This window comes from Doryrhamphus excisus, chromosome 6 (assembly GCF_030265055.1).
Source record: "Doryrhamphus excisus isolate RoL2022-K1 chromosome 6, RoL_Dexc_1.0, whole genome shotgun sequence".
NCBI classification, from domain to species: Eukaryota; Metazoa; Chordata; class Actinopteri; order Syngnathiformes; family Syngnathidae; genus Doryrhamphus; species Doryrhamphus excisus.
In genome coordinates, this window is record NC_080471.1 from 5,892,311 (window position 1) to 5,911,868 (window position 19,558).

General features: G+C 40.6%; 1 protein-coding gene across 2 annotated transcripts in view; it reads right to left on the reverse strand.

Annotated features, from left to right (window-relative positions):
* Positions 1-509: 509 nt before the first annotated feature.
* Positions 510-19,558, reverse strand: part of rab28 (RAB28, member RAS oncogene family) — a 51,263-nt gene continuing 32,214 nt past the window's right edge. Inside the window, exons 5-8 of one of the 2 annotated variants that reach the window (XM_058075021.1) lie at positions 8,652-8,755; positions 8,209-8,286; positions 6,063-6,158; positions 510-3,713 (exon numbers count right to left, since the gene is read on the reverse strand). In XM_058075021.1, coding sequence (XP_057931004.1) covers positions 6,063-6,158; positions 8,209-8,286; positions 8,652-8,755 — 278 coding nt within the window. In that variant the 3' untranslated portion in view covers positions 510-3,713. The remainder of the gene's footprint in view (positions 3,714-6,062; positions 6,159-8,208; positions 8,287-8,651; positions 8,756-19,558) is intronic. The other variant, XM_058075022.1, reaches the window with a different exon arrangement.

A 19,558-nucleotide genomic window follows, 5' to 3' on the forward strand; every position in this document is an offset into this window, starting at 1 on the left:
ACTGGAATAGACTGGCTTGCTTTCAACACTTTCCACAGTGCCGTAGGCATTATTTTTAATTATATAGCTTAGAAGACCTATTATGCTCATTTTTTGGCCCTTTGTATTGAGTTGTGGACTCCTATAAAGCAGCTACACACTGAAGCTTTATATACTAGGTCTTTCAGAATCTGCACCTATTCAGCTGTATTTCTTTGGATTTTGTTCGTTTTCTCCTGGATGCACCCGCTTCGCAGTGTTTGGTCACGGTATAGGAGTTGATAAGAAATGTTGATGTAAAATTTCGGCTTTTAACATGTTGGTCTCGTGATGTAAGAAGGGATGCATCTTCAGTGGCTAATGTTGGTAATGGTAATGGTTTTATTTCATTTGAAAATGCATCAGATTACAATTGAATGCATCCCATAATCAGTTCACAGTTCCACATGTCCAAAAGGAGTAGGAAGAAGCAAAGCTTATTAAATCCTACCCCTCCATCTGGTACTTTTACAATCAGTAACTGTTACATTTGTTCACTTCCTGCTTTCCTAATATAGTTTAAGGGTTTTTTGTTGTTGTTTTTTGTAATAATGTACCTTGTACCGAAGTACTCGGTGATATGAGCATCCAATGCCATAATGGGTACCATAGTGCGTGTCAATATAGTGATATATATAGCACATCATGACTGGTTCAAGACTCTTCATCCTTGTATTTAGCAAACATCAACTGCTTGTATTGTTTCTTGAATTGGCTCATCGTTGTGCATTGTTTGATTTCCTTACTCAATCCATTCCATAGTTTGATTCCACATACTGAAATGCTATGGCTAGCATAACGTAGTCCTAGCATAGAAGTGTTTCAAATGTACTTCTTCCCTGAGATCATATTTCTCCTCTCTTGTAGAGAAGTATTGGATGACATTTTTAGCTCATTGCTTATTTTTAGCCTTATGCATTATTTTAGCTGTTTGAAGATGAACTATATCAGCAAGTTGAAGTATTTGTGATTTTAGAAATAAGGAGTTAGTATGTTCTCTGTAGGCGGCATTATGAATTATCCTTACTGGCCTTTTTTGCAGTACATTTAGCGAGTGAAGATTGCTTTTATAGTCTTCTATGTTATATGTTGCAGGGTTTGTGAAAAGTTTTATTTCCAAACATGATGTAGTTACTTTAGTAGTTTTGTAAGGGTCGGGAAGAGCAAATAGGTATTTTGTCTGTTTCCTGTTTTGGTATTTAACCCACAAAAAAACAACACATGAAGTTGCTGAACAAACAGGAAGACAACTTCATCTCCAAGGCAGCTGACCTTGACCAACGTATTAAAGCCTCGCCCATCCCCGTCTTTATTCCCGCCGTGATGTTCTTCTTCTTTACTTCCGTCTGTAGACACACAACAATATAGTTGTGCGTCTGAGCTTTGGAAATGCGGCTGCGGTTGTTTTCTTTGCAGAAAACACCTGTCCAAACAGCGGCAAAGCCAAGGGCAAGTCTTGCCTGTCAACACTGGTGACAGCCCTCAAGAAAAAAAAGAAAAAAAATCAGCCCAGACAATTCCTCAGACGTCCACTGGAGCGAAACAATGCACGTGGGCTGCTGGAATGACCCCAGCTGGGCTGCCGACTTCTGCGCTGTTTGTAGTTTTTATTAGGGACCTGACACCTGGTTGGAGGGATACGGTCTTTGTCTCGTTCATGCGTTCGATGCACTTCATCCACCGCTGCTTTCAGTGACACTGACGAGACTAAAAAAAAAAAGCTTGGAGTCGGATCCCTCTCACAACAAAAGGCAACACTCCTAAGTAATGAATTAATACAGCTTACAAGCATTTATAAGATGTTTGTATCATCTATCCAGAGTGGATTTAGAGGCTATTTCAGTGGAGATTTACAAAACAAAGACCAGGTGGATCATTAGCAAGCAGCGACTTGGCTAAGTCTGTTCAAGGTCAGATTTCAGTCCTTACGCTTCAATTTCAACACATGGATCATTCAACACTTAATCCTCACCCATTGTCATTTGAAGGCATCGGAAAAGCTACTTTTTTTTTTTTTTGGAATGAAAATTTTTGGTTTATTCTGGGATATTCTAACTGCATTCTAAATATTTTTTTTTTTCATTCATCATTTCTTTAATGAATATACAACTTTGATGATACTATAGTCCAAGGGTCTCAAGGACAGTAGCTACATTTACATGAGGAGTTTTCCTGCTTCCCAATGGAATCTTTCCGAATGACCTTTCCGAAAACAATGGTATCCATGGAAAGGAATAGTCCAATCTCTGGTCTACATGCGCCGCTATAATCCAACAGAATACTCAATGGGGCATGCCCAGTAAAACGTAAACATCAACATCACGTGATACCGACTTCCCTGAGTTTTTCTTCCACTTCTTGGAATAACTCCGTATTGCCAGTTTTTCCTTCGTCCAGTCTTGGAATTTAGTTTGGATCAAAAACAAACTTTGCTTAGCAGTCCAGTGCCGATTGCTGGCCTCCATTTTTTTTTTTTTTTAGAAGCTACTTCTACAACTATCGTTATCTAATTTCACCCCATATTCACGTACCAATTGTCATATTCAACATGAAAGTTTTATTTAAAAACACAAAGCAACTAAACGTTCAGTTAAAACTGTACACATGCAAGTCATCACACTTGTATTTACATGAAATGGTAATATAGAGTGTACATAGAAGATTTAGAGTATTGTGTTGAATATTTTGATTTGAATGAATGTTTACATTTACAAATAATGTTTAAACTACAAACATCATGTCAGTCTTTCTCCGACTGTACTCACACGTGAACCTGAAAGGAAACTTATCGATTTAAAAAGAGGCAATACTTGTAATCATAAGGAAAAGATGGAAATGAGTGATTTAGTTTGTACAATATGCTCATTTGTCGGCTGTAGAATTGCCAATTTTTAGCACAAGTGGGTGTGTATTTTCATTCCTGTAATTGCTAAAGATTTTGAAAGTATTAAAAAGTATTGCTGGGTTTCGACCACGTGACGTAGAAGAAGTTACGTCACATCCGGTGAGCTACAGCCACATACACATTTAGTATTCTTGTGCCACATTTTGGAGAGTATTTGGAGAATGATTCATTCCAGTTGTGAGTGTACATGCGATGCATGAAGACATAAAACAGTTGAAAAAACTAGCCAAAGACTGCAGGAATACATTTTTTGTATTTGTCCTTCATCGTTTTCTGCACCGTTCTGCTCTGGAGTTCAAGAGAACCAGAGTATAGACTTGGGCAGGACACCTCAGTGATCCGCCTTTGAGTCATCGGAGGGTGGCGGTCAGTGAGGTGCGTGGAGTCCCCGGTGGATGCCCTGATTTGACGTAAAGTCTCGTTATCGATACATTTATCTGACCCCCATCTCTTTGAGGCCGACAACAAACGGATGTGACATCACGTGAAACCCAGCAATATTTACTGATGTCATGATCGATCACAGAGATAGATGACAGCTGATTTAAGATCCGATCGAAACACACGGGTACACACGACACAGCCTGCAAAGAAGACGCAATACTGACTGACTTACTGACTGAATGATTGATTGATTGATTGACATACAAGATGGCACCCTGTTTTTTTTTTGTTTTCTTTAGTTTTTTGCGTGGACTCACTGCACCACACACATGGAGCTGCGTGGGTTGTTGACCGTCCGGGCCACCGTGTCTTGACTGTAGTTTACGATGTCCGCTTTGACCACACGCTGCAGGGACGCACATAAAGAAAGAAACACACCAGTGAGACACGGCATTACAGGATAATGATTGTGGAACAACAAAGAGTAAGTAGTCATTTTTTTTTAAGTAGTCGTTTTTTTAAGTAGTTTTTTTTTTTTTTTTTGCTACGACCGAGTTCCTCCACCCTAAGCTCTAATTGACGCCGTGTCTCAATTTATTGCCAAGTGGACTTAATTAACTATGCTAACCAAAACAGCAGCACCTACCGAGGACCTTCAAAGTTCCCTGCCTTTCCGAGCAGTTAAGGGTTCTTGTTTTTTAATGCACAAGATTAGACACATGAAATCCAGAAAATGATATGTAAATGTTACACTTAGGGGCAAAAAGTGGGCTAATAAATTGACAATAAAAGCATTAATACTGCGGATTTCAGAAAACAACAGATGGAATGATACAGCACTCTACAAGAAGCAATGAAGTCTGGAAAATTAAATAATTAAAAACAAAAAAAATCCAAAAATTGTTACAACTATAATGATAATGATATATATTAATGATGATTATAATAATGGTGATAATAATAACAATCATAATGGTAATAATGATAAAGATTATAACAATAATGATGATCATGATAATTACAATGATAATAATAACAGGGGAAAACAAATCTGTGGCATGAACATGATTATATCTTGCAAAAAGGGGTAGGCATTTAGAAGCTTTTGCTTCAGCCTACTCCTTTTGGGCTTGTCATCAGATACTTGAATATAAATGTAAATAATGGAAAGTTATATTTTGATTGATGTAAGAAATGCACTGTAATGTTTCATATATTCCCCCCCCCCCCCCCCCCCCCCACAAAAAAAAAGTAAGCTAAGTTTTTCTCTACAAGGAAACCACTAGCTTAGTTTTAAGAGTCCTTTTATTTTTGTTCCGAACTCCAGCATCACATGACAGACCAGTCAAAAGTTTGGACACACTTTCTTATGCTACAGAATGAGACAATGTCCCAACAAACCTGATAAAAGGTTGTGTTTGGTGTCATGCAGGCACTTGTTCCACATATACAGTGGATGGTTATCATAAAGATTATATAAAGTATATGGTATAAAGCAGGGGTGTCCAAACGCTTTCCACCGCAGGACACATACTCAAAAATGAAAGGATGCAAGGCCACTTTGATATTCCGTAAAGTAAATATGCTGAGACGTTACACATGTTTCAAGAAATACTTGTGATATGGTTGAAAAAGTGTATATTTAGTATATACTTCGGTCTGTGCTCTCTGTTCCTCTTTTTATGGTTGTTAATAGTATATTAATATAATGAATATGTCAATTTTCTTCTTAAACAATCTTCTGAATTTTTCTTCTCGTAATATTGTGACTTTAATCCCAAAATATTCAGATTTTTTTTTTGTTTCTCATAATATTACATCTTAAAAAAAATTATATATATATATATATATATATATATATATATATATATATATATATATTTCAACTCGATGCTACTAAATTGACATTATTTTTTAATCATATTACAAGTTTATTCTTGTAAAATTGTAAAAATAAAATATTTTATTTTATTTAATTATTCAAATATGACTTTATTTTGAGTTTTTTCTCACAACATAACTTTTTCCACAACCTAATTTTCCTAAAGTTACAGTCTGATTTGTTGTTTTGTTTGTTTCTCATATGTATATATATATATATATATATATATATATATATATATATATATATATATATATATATATATATATACACACATATATATATTTAAACTCTATGCTACTAAATTGACATTATTTTTTAATCATATTGCAAGTTTATTCTTGTAAATTTGAGTCTTTTTTCTTCGAATATGACTTTATTTTGACTTTTTTCCTCACAACATAACTTTTTCCACAACCTAATTTTCCTAAAGTTACAGCCTGATTTGTTGTTTTGTTTATTTGTTATTATATTATTACGTTAAAAAAATAACATATTTTGTCTTTAATATTTCAACATTATGCAACTAAGGAGACATTATATTTCTTCATAATATTACATTATTTTCGTAAAATTATGACATTTTCTCCTGAGTTTACACCTTCTTTCTCTGAATATTTTGTTCTTCTAAAATTACTTTTGATTTTTTACATTTTTGCTGGTTTTTTTTTTTGGGGGGGGGGGGGGGGGGGGGGGGGTTCTTGTTAAATTATATTTAACATATATTAACAGCCACCGGTCGCAAAAGGCCCCCCAGCCGCACTTTGGAAACCCCTAGTATAAGCACCACACAATCCCTATTGACAGGGTTCTAAGTTCTACATGGTATCATCTCGTCCAGTCTAGTCTATTCTACAGGAAACCTACTCCCACCTATTGAAGCAAACATATTTTGCTCTGCTGGTGGTTCTCTTGTCTAATCGGGCCTTCATCCTGAGGGTAGTTGACCAGCTCAGCCTTTACGATCCTCTGAGCGGGTTCGAGCCAGCCGGAAGATGGAGGAAAAAAAGAGAAGGAGCAAAAAAAAAAAGATGAGAGGGAAACTGGAGTCAGAAAGAGTGAGGACACAAGTGATGACAGATAGGAAAAATGTGAGGAAAAAAATGAAAAGAAATCTAAAAGATGATATCATCGGTAACAGAAACGCAGTGGCCGTGTCTGACCAGCAGGCTGGCTGATGAACGAGCTGCTGAAGCATGGTGTCAATGTCGGTGACGGATCCGAGGACTCGCTATCTGATCTCAAAGACAGAGGAGCAAGATGGAAAGGGGGCTCCTTGGTAGATAGAACTCTGTCAGGGGTCGTGACCTTTGTGTTCAGCTCGCTAAAGCTGACAGCTGATAATGAGCCTTGACTGGGCCCATGGATACACTTGGAACTGAGCCTCTTGGTGCACACATCAATGTATTCTAAGATGCTCATGTCATTGCTAACCAAAACAGCAGCACCTACAGATTAACAGTCAAAGCATCCAGTCTTGCAATATTAAACATAATCATACCTTATGTGGTGTCTTTTCTGGCAATTATAGTCCTCAACTAGTACTACTATTACTACAACTACTATTACTAAACTGTATAAAGTTGTTCTAATTGTAGAATTTGGACACATTTGAGCTCAGCACTAAAACAGCAACATTTAACGCAAAGCATTAAGATAAAATCATTCATTCATTTTCTACCGCTTATCCTCACGAGGTTCGGTTCCCACCCTCGGCCATCTCTTTGTGGAGTTTGCATGTTCTCCCCGTGCATGCGTGGGTTTTCTCTGGGTACTCCGGTTTCCTCCCACATTCCAAAAACATGCTAGGTTAATTGGCCACTCCAAATTGTCCATAGGTATGAATGCGAGTGTGCATGGTTGTTTGTCTATATGTGCCCTGTGATTGGCTGGCCACCAGTCCAGGGTGTACCCCGCCTCTCGCCCGAAGACAGCTGGGATAGGCTCCAGCACCCCCGCGACCCTCGTGAGGAAAAGCGGTAGAAAATGAATGAATGAATGAATCCTCACGAGGGTCGCGGGGGTTGCTGGAGCCTATCCCAGCTGTCTTGGGGCGAGAGGCGGGGTACACCCTGGACTGGTGGCCAGCCAATCACAGGGCACATATAGACAAACAACCATTCACACTCACATTCATACCTATGGACAATTTGGAGTGGCCAATTAACCTAGCATGTACCCGGAGCAAACGCACGCATGCACGGGGAGAACATGCAGACTCCACATAGAGGGTGGAATTGAACTCGGGTCTCCTAGCTGTGAGGTCTGCACGCTAACCACTCGACCACCGTGCCGCCCACTAGTCATTTAGTCACGCAATAATAAATGAACAAACGGGTTCATGAGAAAAATACATTTCTGCAATGGAATTCATGGTCCAAAAAAATAAGCCTCTACTCGGAATATTGGACTAATCGTTGCAACCCAACTCAGCACTAAGTGGCGGTGGTGGAGCTTGAGAACCCGGCCAGTCCTTCCATTACATGCTCTCCCCCGTGACCTCTCTGCAGCCCCCGGCTCATCAAGCACTACCCAGCCAGGGTGGCTCCAACAGCTCGTATCGGGGCCAGGATTAATGCTTCTGGGGAGGTGACCCTGTAAATCCTACAGCTGCCACATTTGGGCACGCGGGTCTCGCTGGTAGGCCTGTAGACCTCTTTCTACACCAGCACGGAGGGTTGGAGAGATAAACCAAATAAATCAGCCAGCCAAAGTAACCTCCTCACCTCTACAACTGCATACCTTTAACCTCTTGACTTGACGCGTTAATGTGCTCAATGTGGGTCTTATTTACAGATGGGCAGGTAGAGCATCACTGGAGGCAGACGCAACAACCAGTGTTTGTGCAACCAAAGGTCATTTACGGTGTGTGGCGACCTCTGCTGACCTAACACACTCCCTGTGACCTCCGTTACAACTAGCGTAGCATTACGTCCGATGGCTGGACAACACATTTGTTCTTGAGTTAATGAATCCAGAAAGGCAGTGAAAAAATAACCTGGTCTTGGTGATGACTCACCTGGGATTGTTCCATTTCAGCTTTGTTGAGCTTCACCCCGAGAATCTCAGCAGCAACCTTCTGGAAACAGAGATACACCTGAAGACAGAGATGGAGGGTGAAACATTACCCACTGGATCAAGACAGTCACTTGGTATAGTCGACTAAAGATCGGCCATACATCGCCCGGCCCATATATCGGGCCGATATTTGCGTTCTTTTCTTGAATCGGTATCGGCCGATACGCACGCGGGTTCGCCGATGTATTTTTCCGCCTCATGATTTACAGACAGGCATGTTTACATTTCAATAAATATTTGTTTAAACCTGAGACCTGTAATATTTGTTATCATTGTCATTTTTTTATGTAAATTGAGGGAACAAAAGCAAATATCGGCCATCGGCTAAGAGTGATGGAAAAAAATCCATATCGGTCGATCGCTACTTTCAACGTTGATGCTCACCGAGTCTCCGGTCTTGGCGGACACAAACTGACTGATGAGGCCGTTCTCTTGGCAAAAGCGCTGGTGCTTGTCGGCCTTCACCGTCCTCATGTGCTCCAGGTCGACTGTGACGAAAACACAAGTGGTCACGTTGAAAGGGTTAACTGTCACATACGTGAACATAAACAGAAGACATGACTGTTTATCCAAGCGAGAGGTGGAGGGCTCGGACAACAAAACATAACTCAACAGTTATGTTGCTGTCAAACCAAGAGACAGCTACCGCTAATTTCATGTTTCCAAAGCCTCGTTTCCACAAAGCAGGACGCTGTTTTATTGCATTTCCACTGACAGAAGCAAAGGGTGTTGCCATTGCTGATGTTCATGTAGTAATAACGGGTTCAACTCCCCACTAAAGTCCTGCCATTATCTGACACGGTGTCAACTTTACAATGGACGGGTGCATAAAATGGATCATAAATAAATCCATATTATATCATATTTGATACAAAAGGGTGGAATCTTGTCAAAATATGCAGTGTTACTTGTGCTGCTATTTTTTTAGCAACTTCACCACATGGTGGCGCTGTTACTGAGCCTCAATGTCGCATTGATTTGAAATGACTGACACAGCACAGCGTGCTCTACAAAACCACTACCCACTGTAACTTTAGCATCTAATTGTTCGTAAAGCGAGAGTTACCGTAATTTCCGGACTATAGAGCGCACCTGATTATAATCCTCACCCACTACATTTTTAAAGGAAAACCCATTTTGTACATACACAAGCCGCACCTGCCCACATTAAAACATGTCAACATATTTACAAAGAAAGACGGTACACAGAGAGAGTTTTCAAAGTGTTAATAATATAACTTAGCAATCATTTTCCAGTTCGGGCCACCTGCTTTTATTACCTCTGGAAGCTTTTTTCGTCTTTTGACATTGCTCCAGTTCTTCCCGTTGCCGTTTCCAGCATCTCACCATCGATTCGTTTATGCCAAGTTTACGTGCAGCAGCTCTGTTTCCTTCTTTATCGGACAGCTCGATAGCTTTTAGCTTGAAAGCTGCGTCATATGCCTTTCTTTTTGCATTTTCCACGATGAGATGTTCACACTCATTTCATTTATGCACAAGACAAGAAGTTGCAGTCTTCCTCGACGCATATATTCCACCGGTCGTAATCTTACCTTTTCTACTCGAGAGCCCCTGGCGGCCTTTAGAAAAATTACATCAATTGGCCGCATCACTGAATAAGCCGCAGGGTTAAAAGTTTGGGGAAAAAAGTAGCGGCTTATAGTCCGGAATTTACGGTACATCCTGACGTACGTGTTACCACAAGCACAGGCGCCGCAATTTGGGGGAATTTGGAGGCCATGGCCAGTAGAAGTGTGTATTGGCAACAATTTGGCAATACGATACGTATCACGATACTAGGCTCACCATACGATATATCACAATATGTCACAATACTGTTAACAAGGCAATATTTGTTTTGTTTTTCTTGTAGTTAAAGATTATTTATTTGGAAAAACGGAATTCCACCAGCAATATGCACTTACTAAACACATTTTTATTCCATTAGAACCGTATGTTATGCTGTATCACTAACTTTCCTCTGTAAAAACTTAAAGTGTAGCATTTGGATGAATAAAGCTTTAACATCCAGCTTTAAATTTACAAAAAAACAAATAAATGAAATGATTTCTCAAGATCCTGCTCAAATGCAGAGTATACAGTCCCTGACTTCTCCACCATCAGAAGAGTATTTTTGTGGAACAAAGTAACTTTTAACATCAGTAAAAAGTCCTTTTAGGATGCTTGAAATAAGCATTATTTAACTAAATAGTCATATCGATTTGAAAAACAAAATAGCTGCAATATCCCAGTACTACTTTTGTAGTATACAAAAGGACCTTGCTTTGCATTGCTTGCTAGCGGCAGGTCCTCATGGTGTCTCGCTAAGTGGACTCGCAGATTCCATCCCGAATAAAGTATTTGGGGAAACACGACACATTTTCCAAACGGCATGGCTTTTGTCCATTTGTGCACACCCTACTTTGTGTAGAAATCCAAAATGTGTCCACACTTCAGCCTTGTACGCCGCAGGGACGGCTGTTATGTGCTGGCATTCGGCCATGTTGGACTGTGTTTATGATTGACGAGTGAACATTAGATTAGATTGCCTAATTGACTACGTAAGTGCTGACACCTAACCATCGGATGTTTCAATTCAAATCAGAAATCAACTTGAATAAATACCATTACAGTCTAAAAATTAATTTAAAAATAAATAAATAAATAAATAATTAAAAAAAAAATAAAAAAATTACTTAAATGCCTAAAAATACCCATATCATACTTTTTAATATCGATACAGTGTCGTGGAACGCAGTATCACGATATATCGCAGAAACGATATTCGTAAGATAGTCAAGAGGGGTTGCAAGTGTATCGTACATATACTATTACTATTATCATACATACTACATATACATATCGTACATACTATTCAAAACTCAGCTGCCCGCCTCCTCACCCCCACCCGCTCCCATCAACACATTACCCCCTGTCCTCCAAAACCTCCACTGGCTTCCCGTCTCCCAACGCATTCACTTCAAAGTTCTTCTCATAACCTACAAAGCCCTCCACGATCTGACCCCCCCCCCCCCCCCATATGTCACAGACCTCCTCCATCCACACAATCCCCCGCGTCCCCTTCGCTCCTCAGACTCCAACCTCCTGGCACTCCCCTGTAAGACCAAGCTCCGAACCTGGGGAGACAGAGCCTTCTCCATCGCTGCCCCCGCCCTCTGGAACTCTTTGCCCCATTCACTCCGTGCTTGCCCTGACCTTCCCAGTTTCAAAAAACAACTAAAAACCCACCTCTTTAAATCTGTTTTTAATGTCTAACTTTTTATATCTGACTGCTGTGCCCCCCCCCCCCCCGCTTTTACTCATGTTTTAACTGTGTATTAACCAATCAATGTTGTATTTTAACGTATCTTCTACTCTGTTTACTTGCTTTTATTCAACTCCATTCTTCTGTAAAGTATCTTTGAGTATTTTGAAAAGCACTATACAAATAAAATGTATTATTATTATTATTATTATTATTATATATGGGACAAGTGATTCGTGACACCCATAATTGGTAGCGTGATTGGTGCACACCAGCCCACCCGTTTTGATTGCAAGATGTGCGTACTGGCTTCCTACGGCGTCTACGGCTACCTTGACTGGGAGAACTGTACAGCATAGGCGCCATGCATCCATGGCCGGGTGTTGGCCAGGAAAAGCCGCCCACTATGGCCGCTGTGCATGCATGGAGGTGGGGCGATCCACAGTGTACAGCTTTTACCATTTTCCCCATTTTTGCTCGTAGCCAGCAACATAGGTGGACATACGGCGGGATGTAACTCGACCATAAGTCATTGACCGTTTGTCTAAGGCAGGGGTCTCAAACACGCGGCCCGTGGGCCAAATAAGGGCCGGTGGAACACTAGTTTGAGGCCCCCGACTTGATATGAAAGTTTAATGTTAGTGCGGCCTGCGCAAGTTTGATATGGATGCTGTATGGTATCATGTACCCAGAAAACATTATTACGTTTGATTCATGTTCATGTTAAAGGTTAAATAACTGTTAATAGTTATCCTCCCTATCCGTGTGGAAGTGGTAAGTTTTTGGCTATTTAAGTTTAAAGGAAATAACTTGAAGGCTACCGTTTAGGTCGCTAGCTCTCTAGTTTGCGAGTTAGCATGTGTCTCAAGACCCCGCAGTTGCGCAATATGTTGTAAATAAAAAGAGTATAAATGTGACTATAGTCGTGTTTTGTCATGTCTACAGGGCTCTAATAATGCTTTGTTCATTTTAATCTGAAAAAAATAATTTGTCTACCCACCAACTATATGTGCTTTCTTGAGTTTTTATTATTTGCCCTTTTATTATTATTATTATATTTATTTATTACTGATTGATTGATTTTCTTTATTCTTGATTTGTTTATTTATTTTTCATCTTATTTTGTGCAGAAAAATAAAAATGAAGACATTTGAGAACAGTGGAATGTTTTATCAGAGCTTTTATTGTCGAAAATCACCTGATGCGGCCCAGTCTCACCCAGACCCTAGCTCTAGTGACCCCCAAGTAAATTGATATAATATTTGATATAATACTATATGTGTATTATATGTATACTGGCATGTATAACTCTTTGCCCCATTCACTCCGTGCTTGCCCCGACCTTCCCTCCTTCAAAAAACAACTAAAAACCCACCTGTTTAAATACGTTTTTAATGTCTAACTTTTTATATCTGACTGCTGCGCCCCGCTTTTAGCATTGTTTTTAGCTCTAAATTAATGAATGGATATTGTATTTTAATGCATCTTTTACTCTGTTTTTACTCAACTCTATTTTTATTTCTTTTTCTCTACTGTAAAGCATATTTGAGTACTCTGAAAAACGCTATACAAATAAAATTTATTATTATGTAATGCAAAGAATTTTGACCACAAACCATAAGGGGGCGCCACAAATGTTATTTGGAGTCACATGATCATATAAAACACTTGCCAGACAGCAACAAAGCAACAGTAGTGAGTATCAGGTGTTAAACTCAATCCCCAGTAACGGCATCACAAGATACTCCAACACAAAAGCATCCACCCGTCTCTGTTATGCTCGGATAGTACCTCAGAAGGCGGAAAATTGCCACGTCAACTACAGCATGTCCAACCATTCCCACACCACATCAAAAAAATCTTACTTTAACCCTCCTCTTGTGTTAAGGTCGGCACCGACCTGTTTTACATTTTAATGCATAAAAACAATCACATAACATTTGTTTATTGCATCAAGGCTTTTTGACTTGGTCAGGAAACTCTATTTCAACAAAATAAAACCAAAAAAATTATTTTTACTAAATTATATTATTGTATTATTAGGGTTGGTTTCGACCCGGTTATAATAATATGACTATAAGCAATATTTTGAGCCCCAACTGAAATCATAAGTGTACAATTAGCCAACACAATGACAACCAGCTCCTCTTCTCATCATGGAAGCTTCAGGGGATTCTCATTTTGACCGCTTTTCCAGTATACCAGCAGAAAAACAAGGTCCAGACATGTGAGGTGAATTCACTCATTTGACTGATGGCTGATTTCACATTTACAATTTGGATCATGGAAAGAATGGCAAGAAGTCCAGTGAACCAAGATCTGGACCAAATATTTGGAGACCAGAGGAAGATCTGACAAGCTTGGTCCCATCAGGGATGTTTGGTAGAAATGGGTGCAGCTCCTTCTGCTGATGTTCAAACCAGGGCAACGATGACAGTGGATGAACATCTTGTCCTTTTCCAAGGAAAATGCCTGTTCTGCTTTTTCATTTCACTTTATACTAAAGTTCTGTTGCTGAAAACAATAACTTTTTCTACCTTTTCTTGACATTAATATACTATATGGGTCAAAATTCACCCCAATACCATAGATCAGGGGTCTCAAAGATGCGGCCCGCGGGCCAAATGTGGCCCGCAGGACGCTAATTTAGGCCCCCACCTTGATATGAAAGTTTAATGTTAGTGCGGCCTGCGCAAGTTTGATATGGATGCTGTATGGTATCATGTACCCAGAAAAAATTATTACGTTTGCTTAATGTTCATGTTAAAGGTTAAATAACTGTTAATACTGTTAATTTTAATCTGAAAAAAATTATTTGTCTACCCACCAACTATATGTGGTGTCTTAAGTTTTTATTATTTGCCCTTTTATTATTATATTTATTTATTACTGATTGATTTTCTTTATTCTTGATTTATTATTATTATTATTATTTATTTATTTTTCATCTTATTTTGTGTACAAAAATAAAAATTAAGATATTTGAGAACAGTGGAATGTTTTATCAGAGCTTTTCTTGTAGAAAATCGGAACCAAAGCAAAGTTTATTTATTATTCTGTTTTTAATAAATGCGTTTTTTTGGGGTTTTTTTTTTTTTTTGGAAAAACCTGATGCGGCCCAGCCTCGCCCAGACCTTAGCTCCAGTGGCCCCCAAGTAAATTGAGTTTGAGACCCCTGCAATTGATGTTTCTTTAGTGATTAATACTAAAATGAGAAAATAAATCAAACTAATTGATTTAAGAGATATGTTCTAGGCGGCACGGTGGTCGAGTGGTTAGCGCGCAGACCTCACAGCTAGGAGACCAGAGTTTGATTCAACCCTCGGCCATCTCTGTGTGGAGTTTGCATGTTCTCCCCGTGCATGGGTGGGTTTTCTCTGGGTACTCCGGTTTCCTCCCACATTCCAAAAACATGCTAGGTTAATTGGCCACTCCAAATTGTCCATAGGTATGAATGTGAGTGTGAATGGTTGTTTGTCTATATGTGCCCTGTGATTGGCTGGCCACCAGTCCAGGGTGTACCCCGCCTCTCGCCCAAAGACAGCTGGGATAGGCTCCAGCACCCCCCGCAACCCTCGTGAGGAAAAAGCGGTAGAAAATGAATGAATTAATGATATGTTCTATATCCCTCAGTAATAGCCAGGTAACAAAAGAACCTTCAATTTATGAATATGATTCTTTTGAGGTTCATTTGACCATTTTTGGAAATAGAAATGGAGGGGTATAGTGACAAAAAAGGCCTCCATGCCCACACCAAAAGTATTAAAAGCAACATTTTCATGGATGAGGAAGCCTAAGAAGGTAACCAAGACATGAGAAGCAAATTTGATGGTAACTTATTGTTTTTAGTGTATTTTATAGCTGATTTAATACACGGGTCAAAACTGACCCGTTAACATAAGAGAGGATACCAGAAAGCTAACACAAGAGGAAGGTTGACAGGCAAAATCAGGGTACTGGTATGATGTCCCACTGTGGACGTATCCCAGATCTGGTCTACCGTTGTCAGATAACCTGAAGTGTATTCCTTGGTTGAAATGTGGCTTATTTCACTTGCAGATGATGGAGTCAGTACCCTCAGGCATCCATCCCCAGCTGGTGCTGAATGAAGCACACTGTGGGACACATTCCACCCTGAAGCCAAGAACCTTTATCTGACCTGATGGGAGCAAAGATGGTCAGGAACAATAAGTGGACCAGGGACTAATTCGCTAAAGGCGATACCGCAAATGCAGAAAGAGGTGTGACTTATGAGAATAGGTAGAAGATAAGGTGGGCACACCGGTCCAAGAAATGGGACTGTCACCTGGCTGCTGATTTACTGAGGCTACAATGACAACACCTAGTTTTTTTTAGCTTTTGTCTTGACGCTGCCTGTGCATTTGACTCCTTTTGCTCTCGCTTCTCCCTTTTCCTCCGTGTGGGGTCACGCCGGGGTCTCTGAGGAAGGTCACCCGGGGGTCTCGCTGCTGAAAAGCAATAGCTTCGCTTTTTATTTCTGGCTTTTGTGCATTAAGGCGACCACACCCGGTATCTGGTGCATGCCCGTCTATGATACCTGGAGGAGGTTGGGCTACTGTACGGTGTTGTGTTTCTCTCTATGCCCCCACCAAGAGTTGTATTCTTTGTGTGAGGCTGTCAAAGATTTACTGTGTTCTCATGCCCTGAGAGCCACACTGAGAAAGACAGATATATGGTCCCATGGTCTCGGAGAACATAAACACTGCTTTTATTGAGGAATATTAATATCTCAGCACAACCACACAACCCCAAAAATGCCCATCAGCCAAGACATAGAAACCAAACTACTTTTTCGTGGGGGGGAGAATCATTCCCCACTAGAGGCAAAGATTATCATCATTGTAAGAGATGTATATATAAACACAAAGCTTTCACGGCCAAGGGACAGACTGTCATGTCTCGGCCCATGCATAAACACAGCTATCTCCCGGGGCGTCAGCCAGTTATTAATTCCCCTCATTAACAAGCAGAGGTACCCTGCATGCTACCTGAGGGTAAACACTGCTAATCCTTTGGATCCTGCACACTTGGGAGAGGTTATCAATCATGTGTCGCGGCGTCAAGACTGGGCAGCATTAACCTCAGCGAGGCTGTAGAGCAACTCCAACTGATGATAATCCAATGAGATCCCATATGAAAGTGACTGTCAAAGAGCATAGTATGTTTATTATTGTGGTTGTACAACGGAACCTCGGTTAGGGCCATTAATCCATTCCAGAAGGCCTGAATTGACAAATGACGGGGATAAATGTACATTTAGCTCACTTTTACCTTCATTGAAGACTTGATTGTTGACAAAGACGGCTAAGAGACAGCCAAGGGACACTACCTTCGTGTTTTGCATGATTTATTTGTTGGATTCAAGAGTGCAGGCACACGCAACTTTGTTTGACTCCAGCCGTTTAGTTGCCTTTTAGTTACCAGAAGAGGGCTGCACCGTGGTCTAGTAGTTAGCGTGCAGACCTCACAGCTTGGAGATCCGAGTTCAATCCCACCCTCGGCCATCTCTGTGTGGAGTTTGCATGTTCTCCCCGTGCATGCGTGGGTTTTCTCCGGGTACTCCGGTTTCCTCCCACATTCCAAAAACATGCTAGGTTAATTGGCCACTCCAAATTGTCCATAGGTATGAATGTGAGTGTGAATGGTTGTTTGTCTATATGTGCCCTGTGATTGGCTGGCCACCAGTCCAGGGTGTACCCCGCCTCTCGCCCAAAGATGGCTGGCATAGGCTCCAGCACCCCCGCGACCCTCGTGAGCATAAGCGGTAGAAAATGGATGGATCGGTGGGTGAGTGGGTGGGTGGGTGGATGGGTGGATGGATGGATGGATGTACTTGCCACTCGCAAAAAATGACCCTGCCCCCCTGACACCCCTTCTCGAGTGCTTTAGGGATGTCAAGGCCTGGCTGGTCCACAACTTTTTAATGCTTAACGAGGAGAAGACCGAAGCTATCCTCCTCAACTATAAAAGCCCCCCTATAGACTTGGGCCCCCTCCAAAACAACATTCATCCCTCAGCCACCAGCCTTGGCGTCATAATAGACAGTGATTTTAAACTCAACAAACAAATGAATGCAGTTATAAAATCCTGTTTTTATCATCTTCGGCTTTTATTTAAAATTAAATCTTTTTTATCTTTGCATCACTTTGAGCAAGACATGCACGCTTTTATTTCATCACGTCTGGATTACTGTAATGCACTTTACTCTGGAATTAGCCAAAAGTCTCTCTCCCGCTTACAGTTAGTCCAGAACTCTGTGGCACGGCTTTTAACAGGAACCACAAAGGGGGAGCACATCACCCCAATTCTGGCCTCCCTACATTGGTTGCCTGTTCGTTTTAGGATTGACTTTAAGATTTTATTGTTTGTTTTTAAGGCGTTGAATGGGCTGGCCCCCAAATACATCTCGGACCTCATCCAAGTTTACTCTCCAGCGCGGTCACTGAGGGCCGAGCAACTTGTGGTGCCCAAGACGAGACTTAAGACCAGGGGGGACCAAGCCTTTTCTGTGGTTGGCCCCAAGCTATGGAACTCTCTCCCCTCCCAAGTAAAAAAGACCCCCAACATCTAAAGCTTTAAGTCTCGTCTTAAAAGCCACTTTTATTCTCTGGCTTTTAACTCGGAGTGAGTCGTATGGTCCTGTGTCTTTTAGTTCTTCGTTTTTATTGTAATTGGTTTGATTTTTTATACTTTTATTGCTTTGTTTCTTGTTTTTAATATTTTAATATCTATTTTACTATTTTATTTCTTAAATGATCTTTTAGTTTTGGATTATTACTTTTTATTTTTACTAGTCTGTGCAGCACTTTGGAAACTCTGTTTATAAAATGTGCTATATAAATAAAGTGGATTGGATTGGATGGATGGATGGATGGATGCCAGAAGGTCAAAGGTTTGCATTCACACTTGTCATGTTTGGTTCAGTTAAATCTAACTCCACATTTGCTCTGCTAGTACGGTTGAATGCGATCATCAGAACCCTGGTGTGTGCCAAACAAACGAGCCGATGTTTGAGAGATAAGCTTGGTTAACTCGGGTTCTAAAGTGAAATCTAAGCTCGTAAATAAACAAGCAACTCAAAGCAAACCAAAGTGCGAGCCATACCAAACAAAACCCACAACACAACCTAAAGTACTATTCAGTAGCATGTGGCAATTGTCTCTCTCGCCTAAATATGAGACTAATCCCAGCGTTTTGGGTTTTTGCACTATTTGTCTGCCTAATGTACCCCATCTCTACAGATCAGGTCAAAACAATCTTTCCGCCATGTTCTGGTTTCCCTCCATGTCTGTCAAACTGTACATCAGCTTAACAACCCAGGAGGAAGTGACTGCAAACACGACCTTCAACTGTTTAGGCGTGCAAGAACCTAAGAGATAGCAAAAGTATGGGGGTGGACGGGCGGTGGATCATCACTCGTCAAGAGCGATGGCGCTCCTTCGCTCTGGTCACCGTCACTGTTTATTTAAAATATCTGCATGCCAATGCGGCGTATTCCGAGTCAACAGTTGGAGAGATAAATATCTGATGGATAAATGAGGCTTTTACCGCAAGGAGCGGCGCCGTTTAGCCACTGTGGAGTGGACCGTTTACAACATCTCAAAACTTGTTTTCTTTAACATCACTGTAAACTTGGTGGTGAGGTTGGTTGCAAACCTTCCAGGGACTAAATCTAAATATATGACCTTTGTTTGAATCAAATTAGATTTCACTGAAATACTAAAAATGTACAACTGAAGAATACGGATGAAGAAAAACAGCTAACTTAGCAACCGATTTCATTTGCTGATTTATATTTTAGTAAACTATTATAGCCGCTACAGGTTGTCAAAACAACTAAATATGACACATCAAAGGGAAATAAAATGATAACATTAACATTCATTCATTCATTCATTTCCGACCGCTGTTTCCTAATGAGGGTCGCTGGGGATGCTGGAGTCTATCCCAGCTGTCTTCGGGCGAGAGGCGGGGTACACCCTGGACTGGTGGCCAGCCAATCACA